Genomic DNA, 16,796 nt, shown 5'->3' with positions numbered 1-16,796 from the left:
AACACTGAACCATGCCCAGGGCCAGAAACACAAAGATGCATTATCTCAGGCATATAATATGGTTCATGTAAATATTGTAGGCCTATAACTAACTGAGTATATTACTTAAATGTTTGGCCAGTGTATTGAAGCGTGCATATCCTATTCCACCTCATTGTGTTGTAGATTGCTTTTTATGTGTATATTAAATGCTGAGCTTGTGGTATTTTTTCATATTTTTGCATAAATGTAACCTTGCAATCAATTATGTTTTCTAACTGCTTATGATCATGGATACAACACACAATGGTACATGCCAATACTTATGCTTATGTAGTATCTGTTTAGCTCTTACACTTACTAACATGTATGCTTTGAAACTAATTTTACAGTAAAACTGCGATAATTCGAGGTAACACTGACCTTGATGCTTGAGTAATCGCAGGTTTCGAGTAATCCATGGTATTATTTGTTTTTAATGTTTCGGTTGGTTATGCTTAACTTCTAGCCGCAAACGCTTTATTTACATGTAAGACGTGCTTGGAAAAAGAAAGGCTTTATAAATTTAATCAACATACTCACATAGCACAAATATAATCAAAGAATGTTCAATGTTCATGTAGCATATATAAAATAGCACACAAGGTACGTACATGCGCATCTTAAAGGATGACAATTTGCAGTGTTTCTCAAACTGCGACTAACTTCACACTAATCAAGCGTTTTTTTGTCTGCTTGATTGCGTTGTTCTCACAACTCGATTATTTTTAGCACCGACCAGACGAAAAAGCGTCTTCTAATAATTGCCAGTTAATTAGGTGTGAAATGCCTTTCAGGGACCAGCACACATCCTGGAGTTATCAAAAATTGCATGTTTGAGTTATTGCGGGTATTTTTATATAGAAATTAAAGGAAAATGTTATGGACTTCCTTTAATGCTCGAGTTATCACCAGTTTTCGAGATATCGCCAGCTCAAGTTATTGCAATTCTACTGTACTTAACCCTTTACTCCAGGTATACTTATTTTAACACCTTTGCAAACAGAATAGACCTTGGTCTCTGTTTGCTTATACAATTATAATAAAAATATAATTCTTCACTATTGCCTGTGATGAGAAAATTCTTTGTTTTAGTACTAGTGCAAGAATACTTATATATTCATAGTGGGTGTATTTTGGTACATATTCATGGAGGAAAGGGTTAATACTAAGGGCTTTTGTACTTTGCTTTATAAGATTAACAGTGTATGTTTTGAATGTCATGTTCATTATTGTATTTCATTGTGTAAATTGATGTTGAGAAATAAAAATTTCAGGTGCCTTTATTTCAAGGATGGGCAGAACAAGGCATTCTCACAGCATCAGATGGGCTAGGTTATGTATCAATTTAACGGTAATTCCAGCTGAAAAATGGTAATGATTTTTATGTCCCTCTTCGAAGAAAAGGGGGTATATTGCTTTGCTCATGTCGGTCTGTCGGTCGGTCCGTCCACCAGGTGGTTGTCAGACGATAACTCAAGAACGCTTGGGCCTAGGATCATGAAACTTCATAGGTACATTGATCATGACTTGCAGATGACCCCTATTGATTTTGAGGTCACTAGGTCAAAGGTCAAGGTCATGATGACCCAAAATAGTAAAATGGTTTCCGGGTGATAACTCAAGAACGCATACGCCTAGGATCATGAAACTTCATGGGAAGATTGATCATGACTCGCAGATGACCACTTTTGATTTTGAGGTCACTAGGTAAAAGGTCAAGGTCATGGTGACCCGAAATAGTTAAATGGTTTCCGGATGATAACTCAAGAACACATACACCTAGGATCATGAAACTTTATGGGTAGATTGATCATGACTCGCAGATGACCCCTATTGATTTTGAGGTCACTAGGTCAAAGGTCAAGGTCACGGTGACCCAAAATAGTAAAATGGTTTTCAGATGATAACTCAAGAACGCACACGCCTAGGATCATGAAACTTCATAGGTAGATTGATCATGACTCGCAGATGACCCCTATTGATTTTGAGGTCACAAGGTCAAAGTTCAAGGTCATGATGACCCAAAATAGTAAAATCATTTTCGGATGATAACTCAAGAACGCTTTTGCCTAGGATCATGACACTTAATAGGTACATTGATCGTGACTCGCAGATGACCCCTATTGATTTTCAGGTCACTAGGTCAAAGGTCAAGGTCACAGTGACAAAAAACGTATTCACACAATGGCTGCCACTACAACGGACAGTTCATATGGGGGGCATGCATGTTTTACAAACAGCCCTTGTCTTATTTAGCCCTACTTTTTAACAGTAAAAATCCCTATTTTGCCCTACTTTTTGCTAAAATCTTGCCCCACTTTTGCCCTACTTTTTTGTGGAGAGGCAGTAGAAAGCCTGTAATTTGGGTCACTAGGTCAAAAGTCATGGTCACTGGCACAAAAAATTGGAACAGCGATTCTGATCAATAACTTGTTAACAAATCGACCGGCTTGATACTTCCCATGCGCATTGGCCTTGGATAGTAGATGACCCCTATCGAAATTAGGGTCACTAGGTCAAAAGTCATGGTCACTGTCACAATAAGTGTGAAAATTGTTTCCGATCAATAACTCATCAACAAATTGACCGATTTGCTTGATACTTCACATGCGCATTGGCATTGGGCAGTAGATGGCCCCTATTGAAATTGGGGTCACTAGTTCAAGTCCTATTTGGGGGGCATATGTCTCCGTCCGTGGAACACTTGTTTATATGGTTTTCTGCCCTGCAAACTTGTCTCTACTTGGTCTATTGTATAATATACAAACACAGATTATATAATAATGGATTTTGATATCACAAAACTGCGAATCTGTGTTTAAAAGTCTACAAATGCAAATACTGTATGTAGTTGCAGAATGATCGTCTTTCACTTGATGATTTGGGCAAGTTGTTGAAAGAAGCCAATCAAACCCTCACACAAGCAAAAGAGGCCGGAGAACATTTTTCTAAAGAGGCTGTAAGGACCCTGAAAGAAGGTTTGAATACCTTAGAGGCTAAAATACTGGCTGGAGAACAACGCCTTAAAAACAAGGCACAGGCTGGAGAACAAAGCATTGAAAACAAAACCCAGGCTGGAGAACAAAGCATTGAAAACAAAACCCAGACTGGGGAACAACGCATTGAAAACAAAACACAGGCTGGAGAACAAAGCATTGAAAACAAAACACAGGCTGGAGAACAACTCATTAAAAATAAGACACAAGAAAGCATCAACCGCATAAATCAAGCAGCGAATGAAAAGGAGCTAGACGAATACGAGCAAGGCGTAGCAGGTTTGTAATTTAAACAAGTTTTATTTGACAAAATATATATAACCTTCGTTATAACCAATTTGCACACTTGAATAAGCATGAATTACCAAACAGACAAACATTAGCACTCAAACGTTTGAACTTGGGTTAATAAACCATCCTCATATAACTAGAGATGGGTCACTTGGATTCATAGTGGATCTGTCTGTCATATGGCCAGTCTGTCCTTCATTCTGTCCGTCAGTCTTTAAAACTACCATGGAATAGGCTTTTCATTAAGTTGATCTCCTTTGATAATTGCCTTCACGATATACCCTCAGGACGGAGTGCATAAAACCAGCGAAAGTGCTTTTTATGGGTATGTGTATCTGTATTTCTGCGAAAAATTACATGTATTCGAATAATGCATATACGTTCACAAATATATTCATCTGGGTACATTTTTATGCGGATTAGACCGTTTTTAATTAGAAATTAAAATTGCATGATACATTTCATTTTCGATACATGCCTTCTGTCGGCTTCCAACTCAATAATAGAAATAAATACGTACTACATTTTAGAAGTGTATTATATACACTACAGCAAATCGGTAGGGATCAGGCTATAAGCGGTTCTTTATGTGAAATAACTTAAAAAAGACTTTTCTACTAGTTCTTTTTTGCGCACGAAAGAACAAACTAGATTAGGGATTCCAAAAAAGTTTTTTACTTAACATTTATAAAAGGAGACAAATTTATTCAACAATTGTAATAACTATTATCTTATATTTGAAAATACAATATCGTATTATTCATAGACATGCACCTTTTATGCGGTGTTTTCTTTAAAAAAAAATTAGTATATGGTTACTGCATAGAAACATGCAGGTTATTTGTTTTTATTAAGAAGTATTACTATTTCAGATCTTCTAAAGCGATTGGTGAACCATTACCGTGATACCGTTTGCTACGTGCCTCTGTCTACTTTGGATCCTAGTCTCGATAAGCACGTACAAGACGTTTATGCCACTCCAAAAATACACAGGATGAAGATAGAGAATGATGGGAGACGCACACAACAAGAACAAATATTAACATACAGAGATTGCTTTTATAGAGGTGATCATTTATCTAGACGTACATATTTACAAGGCGAGCCAGGCAGCGGCAAGACAAGTTTTGCTTCCAAGTTAGTTCACGACTGGTGTAACGTGCATGAGCCCTCGACAGAATCAAAAGAACAAACGGCGTTTGGTGATGTTGATACCCTTCATGAATTCAAGTTTCTCTTTTTCATTTCGTTGCGCGATTCGAGAGAACAGAAACATGTAACACACATGATACAAACACAGCTCATCTACAAAATCTACGCGGCAGACGAATGGGAAAGTGCGAATAATCTGGTCCTAAACATAATGAGAAATGTGATGTACCTCGTCGTTCAAGACGGTATGGATGAGTGGTCTGGTAAAGAAGCTCTGCCATCTATGGACGGAGTTCCTAAGGATCATTGCATTGTGCTCACAACTTCTAGACCATGGAAACTCGCGGACGAACGTATCAAGAATTCTCAAATAGACATATTGATGGAAGTTTACGGAGTAATTGATTCTGAGGGATTCAGTAAAAGGATACTGCGACATCTTCTTGATGAAACAAAGGATCTTAACGAAACTGTGAAGAAGTTTCAGAACTTTCTGAAGAGTCGTAACCTTGAGTCGATATCATCTTCGCCCATGCTACACACGCTTGTCCTCTGTACATGGGTAGATGATATGGCTGAGAGTCTTACCGGAGCGTCAAGGTGTGAATTGTACACCACTTTGCTTGAAAACTTATGTAAAAAAGCTAACCCACAAATGAGTTATTTTGATCAATACCACCCATCACCAGTAAAATGCTTTTATCGCACGAATTACGTTAGACCAAACATGGAACATATAGATGTTATAGCCAAAGCTGCGTTTTCATTTTTGTTTTCAAATGAAAAAGAAATATCACTAGTGTTCAGCGACATTAATCTTTCGGCTCATTTGTCTGAAAGTACAAAGCAGTTCGCACTACATTCAGGATTAATATCCAAAAGAAAAAGTAAAAAATGTTATGATAATACAAGCTCGTTTGTCCACAAGACTGTTCAAGAGTACTTTGCTGCTCTTCACATCTCCAACAATACAGACGTGATTGATAACGTTATTTGCGAATATCTCAAAAGTAATAGGGATTCTTTTCTGGATATTTCTCAAGTTTTCATATTTCTTTGTGGCTTCAACATCTTGGCAGCTAATAAACTGTCTGCACTGATGAATCAGTGCGTCGATGTTCGTCATGGGTTTGATCACTATGGTTTCCAAAGCGTCATCCTTTTAGGTTATAGGGAGGCTGTGGCAAACAAGAACACTCCAATAGGCCTACATCTGAGTCACTTTGACTTTTTTGAAAGTAATACTGAAGATTTGATCAACATCTTTGCACTGAACGCTCCACGGGCTCGATCTTTAAATGTTTTCGCTTCGTCTTCTCTTTGTCAGGTACACGTTTCATTACCTGCACGTGATTATGCCGACCCCTGTAGGAGAGCAAATCAGAAAGAAGTCAGATCGTCTGCGTCTTGTTTGGAGTTTGACTTATCAGCCTGTCACAACTTGGAACAGTTGCAGCTCGAGCATCGTGTATCCGTGCTACCAAATGCACTTGCGAGCTTGAAGAAGTTGAAATATCTAACAATGGATTTTGGTTGTAAATGTGAAGCGCTTGACATGTCACATTATGAACACATAGAACAGTTGGAGCTCAATGGTGATATAACCGTGCTACCAAATACACTTGCGGGTTTGAAGAAGTTGAAATATCTAACAATGAATATGGGTTGTAAATGTGAAGCGCTTGACATGTCACATTATGAACACATAGAATCAATTGATCTTGGAAATAGAGTAACTTTACTACCACACTCTATTATTCATTATAAGAATCTGAAATGTATTAAAATATGCACAGCTTATAAAGAACTAGATTTGTCAATGTTTGAAAACTTAAATTCGATAACAATCAGCAATAAAGTGCAAGTGTTACCGAAGCAACTTCTCATTAATAACAATCAAAAACTTAAGTTTATTGGTTTACATGAATTTGATTTCAACAGATGTGACAAGAAAGACATTCATACATGGTGTCTTTTGAACGGTGCTGATCCAGTACTGTGTGCAGACTATACTCCAGTACTGCCCTCCATAAAACACATTGAATTGTTACATGTAACGTGTTCCTCTACCTGGCTACGCAGTCTGATCACCACACTGTTGACACTCGATCATAGGGTGGAGTGTGGTATGTACCGTTGTGACATAACTTCTCTCAAAGTCAGCAAGTCACCTTTTACAGACGCAAGAATAACAACGGATTTAAACAATACGTGTACATTCAATCCGTCTGTCGATAGCCCTAGTCTATGGGAGACTCTGCTCGGTCTGAGTGTCAAGAATCTGAGTATTTTGTGTCGGGATTATTTGTCTTATGGATTGAAAATTATCAATCATGTATCGTCATTGTCACGGTCACTAGCAACCCTCTCACAGCTGGACACGCTTAGAATGAATTTAATTGCATATATCGACCTACAGCTTCCTCTGTCATTGAATCATGTGACTGTCTGTTTTGAAACATTGCATCCATCAGAACTTCGCCAGCTGGTGAACAAGCTGTCTGCATGGACTCACTCACTTGAGTGTAGAGTGGAATTCGTTTGTGGTCATTTCAAGGACACAAATGTGAAACATATAATTCCATCAGAGGAATACATAGCCATCCAACAAGAACTCGAAACTATGCAGCATGTTGATGTGGAACGGTTTCGAATATATGACTGGGCACGTTCCACCAATCAATGGTCTGCACGTGACAGTGTTGTTGATGGTGATCTTGTTGATGAGATTGTTGATAATGAATTTTGTAAAGACTTTCTTAGACTACTTCATATTGGTTTCCCTCGCAGTCAGATTGACGGCCTCAGTCGCATATCAATGCGACTTAAGATTAAGATCCAACCTTGACCTAGTAAAGTGTTACATGTGGCAAGACATTTATATTTACATATTCTTGTGTAAGTGATACATGTGCAAGACAATAATATTTACATGTTCATTGTGCAAATTGTAATCATATTTTTTTTTAAGTTTGGTTTTTAATGTCTGATGCAAATCAAATGATTTCAAATGTTTTAAATGTTTGTTGTGTCTCTAACGATAATTTTCTGATATTGATAATACTAATAAGAACAGAAGAATACTGATGGCAAATGCTGAATAAGTTTGTGCAAATGATATTGCAACAATAACGAATACGGCAACAGTGATAATGTTGCTGTTGTTGAAGCTGCTGCATGTGATGGTGATGATGTTTATTATGATAATACTGACGCAAATGTGTATTGTATTATGATGATAATGAATAAAGCTAATGACTGCCTGTCTGCCTTGTAAACCTCAACCTGATGCGTGATAACCATCCTTATGTCTGGTAAGTCTGGCCCAACTGCTGTTGGCCACCGATTAAGTACGTATTAAGTAAACATCCTTCTGTCGCCACTTCCTGTTCCCAAACCAACACCATTGTCCTCTATTCTGAAGCTGTCATCACCAGCGTTACCTATGCTTTGCAAACCAAAGGTATCGAACATATGTTAACTTATCAGAAATCAAACTAAAATACAGTGACAAAAAGAAGGAACTAGTATTTTGTTTGATTAATGTTTCCAATGTACTCGGTCAACGCACACTAAAACTTTGACAAAACCTTTCAAAAGATGGCACACGCCAACTACTGGTGCTAACTTTATTTGTTAAGCATTAACTATTATTATATCCGTTTCGAATCCGTATAGTTGCAAAAATAATTATTAAATGCTTAGTAATTTTGTTTAATTCTATAAAAGCATTACTGCTATCATCATTTTGTCAATACATACAAATCACAAGAAAATACGTGTTGTTTGCTGTACGTGCAAAGTTGAATTTAATCAAATGATTAACATAGTGTTGAAAACTTCAACTTATTTTTAACAATTTCTAGCATCTAATTTGATTGCAGTTTTGAGTATCTTTGGGAAGAAAAAAAAATCCAACATTTTAGGAATATGTTTCCTTAGATATTTGGACACCAGCTATCGCCAGCAGTTGTCACTTAATGAACCTCTTTCTTGGAAAACTGGTCTAAATGCATGTGCGCAAAGTGTAGTCCCAGGTAAGCATGTGCTGTCCGCACAGGCTAATTAGGGACAACACGTTCTGCTTCTATGAAATTTTGTATGCGCCCGGATCGAATAATCGGGGATATATTGTTTTTGGCCTGTCTGTCTTTCATTGTCTGTGTGTTTGTCCGAAAACTTGAACCTTTGTCATAACTTTTGCAATATTAAAGATAGCAACTGGATACTTGGCATGCATGTGTATCTCATGGAGCTGCGCATTTTGAGTGGTGAAAGGTCAAGGTCATCCATCAAGGTCAAATATATTGCTTCAAAGCGGTGCAGTAGGGGGCATTGTGTTTCACAAACACAGCTCTTGTTTGTTTGAAGAAAGTCTCTTATTAACAAAAATCCAGTTTAGGCGGAAAGTGTCGTCCCTGATTAGCCTGTGTGGACTGCACAAACTAATCAGAGATGACATTTTACGCACATGCATTTGACCCTATATTTCCAGAACAAGGCTCAAATTCGCATTCACTGCCACGATTTTAAACTGGTTTTTCGCACATTTATCGATCAGAAGACCTCTGCTCTGCAAACTAGAATGCCATCGTCGCAAAGCAATTCGTTTAAAATGTTTTCTTTCTTCAGAAAATTGGAAAATAATCATATTAATCCATGAGATTCAGTTATGATAAGATTAGATGCAATTTGCATGTAAACAAAAATCATTTATTTACTTAACATATACGAGGGGTGTTCCAGAAGTTCGTGGAGTTTCGCTATAACTTATTAGTTTATCGTATATTCATACATTGAAAGCATTACATGTATTATCAAAGATAACATACGCCTCTGGTTTTATAAACAACAAACGGTTAAAATTGATCAACAGAAAGCAAATAAAACATTAAGCTAAATACATCTATTAAACATGTCTAAATTTATGATCTTTTTAAAGTATATTAAATACACTTACATACATTTTTTAGACGGGAAAATACTCACAAATGAAATTCATAACTGTTTTAATTAAAATCAATTATTTACAATAAATATGGATGCAATAATTATTTCTTTATCTTTGGCATGAGTCAGCACTTTTCTGGCATAAGCATGGAATGGATAAAACAAACAATTTATGTTGCGACACCACTGGAAACTAATACAACAAGCAACAATTTCATGTTGCACAAATATAGAGTATTTAAACAAAACCCCAGTCAGATTTAGTACAGACAAAAGATGACAATGTTGACCTAGCAGAAAAATTTGGACACCCTTAGTTCGTATTCGAAGTTGTTTGGATAGGCCTTTTTAATAAATCAACATAATGATTAAAATAGGACATTGCCAAACAATAATGGGATAGTGATTGACTACAGATTCATTTGCTAGGCATTATGGCACTGAAACCTGAACCACCTGCCAAGGCTCGCGTGTTTGATCCCCATTGTGGGGGCTTTCTTTAGATCTCTTTCAAAGACAACATGTACTGGTTATACCCAGGGAACATACTCGACAGCGTTTCAATAAGCCTTAGTCTTTCAATGCAATCCAGCTTAAATAAATAAGTTTGAACTAAGACAGGTGGTTTAGTTGTGCTATGCCTTACTAAATATATTCAATCAGTATTTTCTATGTATTAATCATGCAGTACTAGAACATATTTGTGCATGAAATGGTATTCTTTGCGTTTAATATATTCATTTTTTTCTTACATGCACAATAAATTTTTCAAATAAACATAACATAATTATTGACAATTCAATGTAACATCCACCAACACTACTTATTAACACCTATTTATATTCATACATTCTATACAACTAAATACCTAGCTATAACATTACCAAATTAAATTGAGAAAAAAACTTAAAAATATTTTCTAGATCTACCTTGAATTTGGTGACAGGCAATGACAGAAAACAAATCTTTTCATAGTTTGGTATTGAAAACACACTCTTCCATGTAAGCATGGAATAAAATGTATTTAGAACAAGAACATTTTAATTTCTCCAGATAATATGAGCCTTCTTAAGGGAACATTGGGCTTAATGCATGTGTCGCCCCAGAGCTGTAACAATTCACCCATCATTCGATTCGATTTCGATACGAAATGGTCTGATTCGATTATTTTCGATTCGATTCAAATTAAACTATTTCCTGCTTATTTTGCAAACTATTTCATGTTTGGTTTGTCCAGAGCATGAAATAATATGTATGGTATTTGTTATTAACTTATTATGCTGTACATTTAAAGTGTTTAATTTTTTATAAATTTTATATTTTATAAAATATGAAAACGCAACATTGTTTTATAAGTAACAAAATTTTTGAACAAAACTTTCTGTTGAGTTGTTCTTAAATAACATAGAATGCTAAATGTATCACGTGTTTATCAGAAGAAAAAAACATGTTAGTAAATAAACAACTTCTTTTTGATTTCTTAACAGAATGCACACAGTTAAGTAAACAAACCATGTGGATAACTTACGTCAACAAAACACGTTTTGCAAGTTGCCTTTGCATCAGAACCTTCGCGAAACACGAATTGTTCCCATACTTTTGATTTTAATTTTGACGTGGGTCTTTCGGCGTGGTTGAAGAAGCCATTTTACCGGTTGATGTAATGCTCAGCATGTTATTCATTCATTCATTGGATGACATATTGGCTATTGACCAATCACAAGATGTATTACAAATGACAAGAACGTTGAGATGACGGATTTGGAAGGTAAGGTTTAAAATGCGGATCAATCGGGATTGCAGTGAATCGAACAGAAATTGGCTGTATTGGTATCGAAATCGAATTGGCGGCCTTGAATCGGTTTTTCGATGCATCGATCTGAATCGTTACAGCTCTACAGATTAGCCTGAGAAATCTGCACAGGCTTATCAGAGACAACACTTTCCACTTGTTTGTATTTTTTCGTTTGAAGAAAGCATCTCTTTAGCAAAAATCCAGTTTAGGCGGAGAGTGCTGTCCCATGCATTAAGCCCAGTTTTCCATGAACTAGGCTAATGTTTATTCAGAACGATCCATGACTGACTCTTTTCATTCCTTGATCTGGACATTGATGCTCCAACCTAGGACCTGTCTGTCGAAACCGCATGAGAAAAGGTTACACACCGGGTTGTCCTCGGCCCAGGCTACACTGCACACCATTTTTGAGTGGCCCTACAAAAGAGCCATGGCTTTTATGAGAATTCAAAGGTAGTTATTTGCTGATATCCTATTTCTAAAGCCTCACTACCCAAAAACTATAAAATCATTAAATTTCGTGTGGTACGAATTTTCGTGGATTTCGTTGGTCTGCTGAACCACGAATTCAAGTACCAGCGATTATTTATACATTTTAATCCGAAATAGGTTATTTCCGTATGTCATTTCCGACATTGTCTTTTGTTGTCGGTAATCCGAGATATTTGTTTTTTGTTATAGTTACTTCACTTCAGTACGTCACATTACACCATATCTTGACTAATTAAAATATTTCTGAAATAAAAATGGTGTTGTTATTTTCCACTCATTTGGCGTAAATTATATATGTTTAAACTAAGATGTTTATGATTAATTAGTATGATAAGCACTACGATGTTAATGATTACTTAGTATGAATAACAAGTAGTGTGTTAATATAAAATATCATTTTTTACGCAGTTTTCAGATTTATCACGTATGTAAATTAGTGCCAATTAAAGTTAAAAGAGACGAGAGAGATAACGGTTTTATGTTGGGGACCTTATTACTCAATTGTTACTACTTTGGGACCGATTGCGCTGAGAATTACAAATATTGTCAAAACAGCATTGATGGCAATTAGCGAGCGGGACGAACAAGTGTACCACTTTATCGCTCTTATCGACAATTATCGGCAACACTTTCATGCTTCAGTGCACATTAACCTCAAGTCTTGCTGTCAACACAGATTAGCAGATAATGCTTCGTTATAACTCTGGGTTTTTAATAAAAGTTTAATTATTATGACGGTCGGTCTTCCCCGAAAATTTGAAATCCACGAAATTACATATCAACAAATTAGTTGTTTTTTATTTGAAATCCACGAAATTACGTGTCAACAAATTAGTTGTATTTTATTACACCACGAAATTTCATACCGACTAATTTCTATACGTTTACAGTATTCAACAAACCAAAATAGTAACAATAAACGTGCATCAAATTGGTAAAATAATAATTATTGAGTAATTCACGGAGTGTATATTGATATTGTAATCTAGAGTCCGTGAGTAATTATACCTGATATCCATGTTATACGCCTTTAAATATCTTAGCTGGGCGTGACTTTAAAATTAATATCTAAATGATCACATACATTTTGTTTGACATGACATTATAGTACTGATGATGATGATGATGATGATGATGATGACGACAACGACGACAATAGTGTGGGGTTGATGTTGGTGATGGTGGTGGTGATGATTATGATGATGATGATGGTGACGATTATCATTTTTCCACCAGTTACATGTAAGAATCCATTCTCTATCCCAGTCACGACTTACAGTTCTGCTGCTGCGCGGTAGTCTTCCAATTCTGTTTCCATTGATGTCAAAAAGTCGTATGTGTCTGTTATCGTGTGGGATGGCTATCATGTTCTGTGACTGCGAAACACACAATCTGAAATGTTCCGACAAAACTCTGTACAGCCTTTACTTCAAATCTGTTTTTTTTAAATACTGATTTTGTGTTTAACATTATCCATTCTGTTCTTAAGAGTAAGGGGGATACACTATTTATAGCCCGCCAAAATCAACAAGTTTTTTAAAAATAATTTGCAGGGCAATAATGTGCATTTTTCAATGACTTTAACTGTATGTAACTTAAATGCACTGCCATCATTTTGACTGTTATTACTGTAAAATCATTAATGTTAAAATAAATATTAGTGAGAAATCATCATTCTTTAAAGTAATAAAGGTAGTAAACCCATTGACACATATATGTAATGGTTTGTTGATTTTTTTTCACTTATTTATTTTTTAATTTTGCTGACATAGTTTCTTATGGATATCTTACTGATTAAAATACAAACCACCGCAATCATATGTGCCATATACCGGAATCAGATATGGTGATCATAAATAATGAATTGTCTGCACACAGGATGCCGTTTAATGCCTCTGGAGCAAATCAAGGAAGTCCTCTAGGTTCATACACAGCGCACAGTTAAGTATATATTCCATTCTCACCAAGCGCTTTTTAACATTAACTTTAAAGCATTTATTTATATCTTCTACAAAATCTCAGTCATAATTTGTGTTGTCAACTTTTTTCACATTATTAAGGGTTGTCTTTTCATTACATAAAGTAAACTTGTTGGACTAAGCATGCATATTCTGTTATTTACCATTCACTCAAATGCCAGCCAATACTGAAGATTTGTTTTCAATGTGGTATTTACGTATGGCCATTTTTCGGACATTTGAGTTTGTGGTTTTGACACGACTCGCAAAAAATCCACGAAAATTCTATTCTGAAAATTTCTTTTGTTTTCCAGTAATTGCGCGATTAGATCCATATACTGAAAAGAAGCAAGTGGTCAATCAAGGCTCGTTCTGAGAAAACTGGGATATATCCAATTGCATAAAGTGTTGTCCCAAGCCTGTGTATACCACACAGGGTAATCTGTGACGACACTTTCCGCCTAAACTGGATGTTTGCTAAGAAGATACTTTCTTAAAACAAATCATACGAGAATAGCCAAGAGTGCCGTCCCTTATTTGCCTGTGCAGACTGTAAAGGCTACTCTAGAACGACACTGCATGCACATAAATTAAGACCAACTATCGTGGAAAGAGGCTCAATTGACGCTAACCTGTTCACAGATGAGTCAGTACGGATGGTGGCTTTGGGTGACCGCATGTTCTTCAGATCCCAGACTTTCACTGTACGATCATCGCTGCCCGAAACCACCTTCTCATTACCAGCAAAGGCTGCCGTTGTAACTGGTCTAGAATAACATACCAAATGGTGTTGATACTGGTCTAGAATAACATACCAAATGGTGTTGTTACTGGTCTAGAATAACATACCAAATGTTGTTGATACTGGTCTAGAATAACAAATCAAATGTTGCTGTTACTGGTCAAGAATAGCAAATCAAATGTTGTTGATAAAAATTTATTCTAAAAATGTACATTTCTTCGAAATACAGTTATTATAGCGAAAATTCATCAGTCCAAGGCCCATAACTACGCCAGAAATGCATGAACCGGAACGAAACTCACACTTCATCTGTAATTAGACACACATACCAAAATCAGTTCAATATCTGTCAGGGTTACATAAAAATCATCCAAAAAATGGAATGCCGGCGGACGGACGGTGCATCTGCTTTATGCCACCCGTACCAGGAGGTTTAAAAAATGTACATATTTTCACAGGTATCATTATATGATAATAAGGCCTATCAATTATCAGTCTATATTTCATCTTGTTTTCATAGAGCGAGGCTCAAATATAGCCTATCAAATATCAGCCCATATTTAGCCTTGTTTTCATAGAGCAAGACTCAAATATAGCCTATAAAATATCAGCCCATATTTAGCCTTGTTTTCATAGAGCAAAGCTAAAACATAGCCTATCAATTATCAGCCCATATTAAGCCTTGTTTTCATAGAGCGAGGTTCAAATATAGTAGTCCCTACTGATTGTGGCCCTGGAACACTGTGGCAGGCATGTTAGGGTCCCTGACGTCCCACAGTCTGAAGGTTGTGTCCTTGGATGAGGTCACCACAAGGTCTTGACAGGGGTGGGCCCTTAGGTCTGTAAGTTCCTGGTCGTGGCCTGTATGGAATTGAACTCCAAATAAATGACGTATTAAAAGAAAGAGGGCATACATGGTCCTGATTTTCAAAACCTATGATGACAAATCTTTGTATTAATCTATTTTTTTCTTAAATGCATTGTTTTCCTTCATAGTATAGGTTTAAGGTTAGATTATATATTACATGTATATATGTATATATACTTCAAATATTGAAGTTTTGTTCGAAAATACATTTAAAGAGATTACATTTGATAAAAAGCCTCTGATAATGAGTATTTTTGAAGACTAAAAAGTGTACGTCCAGTCTGGATTTACCTTTCAGAACAGTCAAGTTTGCCCCATTTTCTGCGTTAGAAAAGATGGCCTTTCAACCAATCAGCAGCAATCACCACACTGTGATGTCCAATCAACTCGCGCAGTGGGGTGCGGAGAGTGGTGGGTTGATCTGTTTTCTAAAAAAAAAGTTCAACACACTTTAAGTAACGAATAGTTGGATAGAACATAAAACTTAGGATAAACTGTTTAATTAAAAGAATTATTTAACAACAAAATCACCATTAATTTGGGTATTACGGTATTAATTTTGAATTCAGTAATTCTGAACACTTATAAGTGTTCAAGAGAACTAGATAATTATACAATTGCATCATAAACATTGACAAAATGTTATGCCTGACTGTATACATGTGGATCATATCTCTTGCACTGGGCCTTCATTTATATAAAATCTCTGCCACTCAGCACTGATGCATATCACATCCGTGCCACTGAGTCCTTATGGAGACCAAATCTCTTCCCCTTGGCCCTAAAACGTACACAATTTCGGCTTCTCTGGCTAATTTGCACGAGATCCCTGCCTCTAGGCCCAGGTGTACTTGTATACACAGTCTCGGCCACTGGCCTCTCATATACACAAAATTTCAGCTTCTAGCTCCTTAAGTGTTCCAAATTTCAGCCTCTAAGCCCTGGTGTATACCAAATCTCAGCCACTAGGCCCTCATGTCATGATGTGTACCAAATCCTGGCCTCTGGGTCCTCATGTATACCTAATCTTGGCCACTAGGCACTCCAATAGGGCCTAATTAACACCATATCCCTCCCTGAGGGCCCTCATTTACAACCAAGCATGGCTTGATAGCTCTTATTTGCACCAAATAAATCCCTACCAATGGAAACTTGATGCACACAAAATCTCTACCATAGGGCCCATGCATACAACAAAATTGTCACAAAACCAGGTTTTCAATTTTTAAAAAAGTCTGATAAATTGTGTCGAATTTAATCTATTTTTAGATTAACTTCACTCAAAGTCAGCAAGTCAACTTGTACAGACGCAAGAATAACAACGGATTTAAACAATACGTGTACATTCAATGTACTGTCTGGTGTAACGTGTTCCTCAGCCTGGCTAAGCAGTCTGATCACCACACTGTTTACACTTGATCATAGGGTGAAGTGTTCTCTGGAGGCCTGTGACATAACTTCACTCGATCATGTAAAGCCTAGTTTAAAGCATGTATATGAGCTGGAGGACTGTGACATACATTTTTGTATC

At 36.5% G+C, this 16,796-nt stretch overlaps 2 protein-coding genes across 2 annotated transcripts in view; one reads left to right on the top strand and one right to left on the bottom strand.

Annotated features, from left to right (window-relative positions):
• Positions 1-16,796, top strand: part of LOC127839721 (uncharacterized) — an 89,122-nt gene that overhangs the window by 18,105 nt on the left and 54,221 nt on the right. Inside the window, exon 7 of the mRNA XM_052368105.1 lies at positions 1,296-1,372. Coding sequence (XP_052224065.1) covers positions 1,296-1,372 — 77 coding nt within the window. The remainder of the gene's footprint in view (positions 1-1,295; positions 1,373-16,796) is intronic.
• LOC127836908 (WD repeat-containing protein 37-like) lies at positions 9,165-14,523 on the bottom strand. The gene is made up of 3 exons (XM_052363555.1): positions 14,288-14,523; positions 12,975-13,089; positions 9,165-11,622 (listed from the first exon to the last, which is right to left on the bottom strand). The coding sequence occupies exons 1-3, from the start codon at positions 14,332-14,334 to the stop codon at positions 11,500-11,502; spliced, it is 285 nt and encodes a 94-aa protein (XP_052219515.1). The 5' UTR covers positions 14,335-14,523; the 3' UTR covers positions 9,165-11,499.

The sequence above is a fragment of the Dreissena polymorpha genome, chromosome 7 (genome assembly GCF_020536995.1).
Source record: "Dreissena polymorpha isolate Duluth1 chromosome 7, UMN_Dpol_1.0, whole genome shotgun sequence".
Classification (NCBI taxonomy): Eukaryota; Metazoa; Mollusca; class Bivalvia; order Myida; family Dreissenidae; genus Dreissena; species Dreissena polymorpha.
Note: the sequence above shows the minus strand (reverse complement) of the source record. Positions and strands in the feature narration are given on the sequence as shown.

Excerpts from the sequence above, each read along its gene's own strand:
- LOC127836908 (XM_052363555.1), bottom strand. The coding sequence starts at position 14,334 with ATGCGGTCACCCAAAGCCACCATCCGTACTGACTCATCTGTGAACAG. Across the intron at positions 13,090-14,287 it reads ACTGACTCATCTGTGAACAG|ATTGTGTGTTTCGCAGTCAC; the intron begins GTTAGCGTCAAT and ends GGAACATTTCAG. Across the intron at positions 11,623-12,974 it reads TACCGCGCAGCAGCAGAACT|GGCCACTCAAAAATGGTGTG; the intron begins GTAAGTCGTGAC and ends GCTCTTTTGTAG.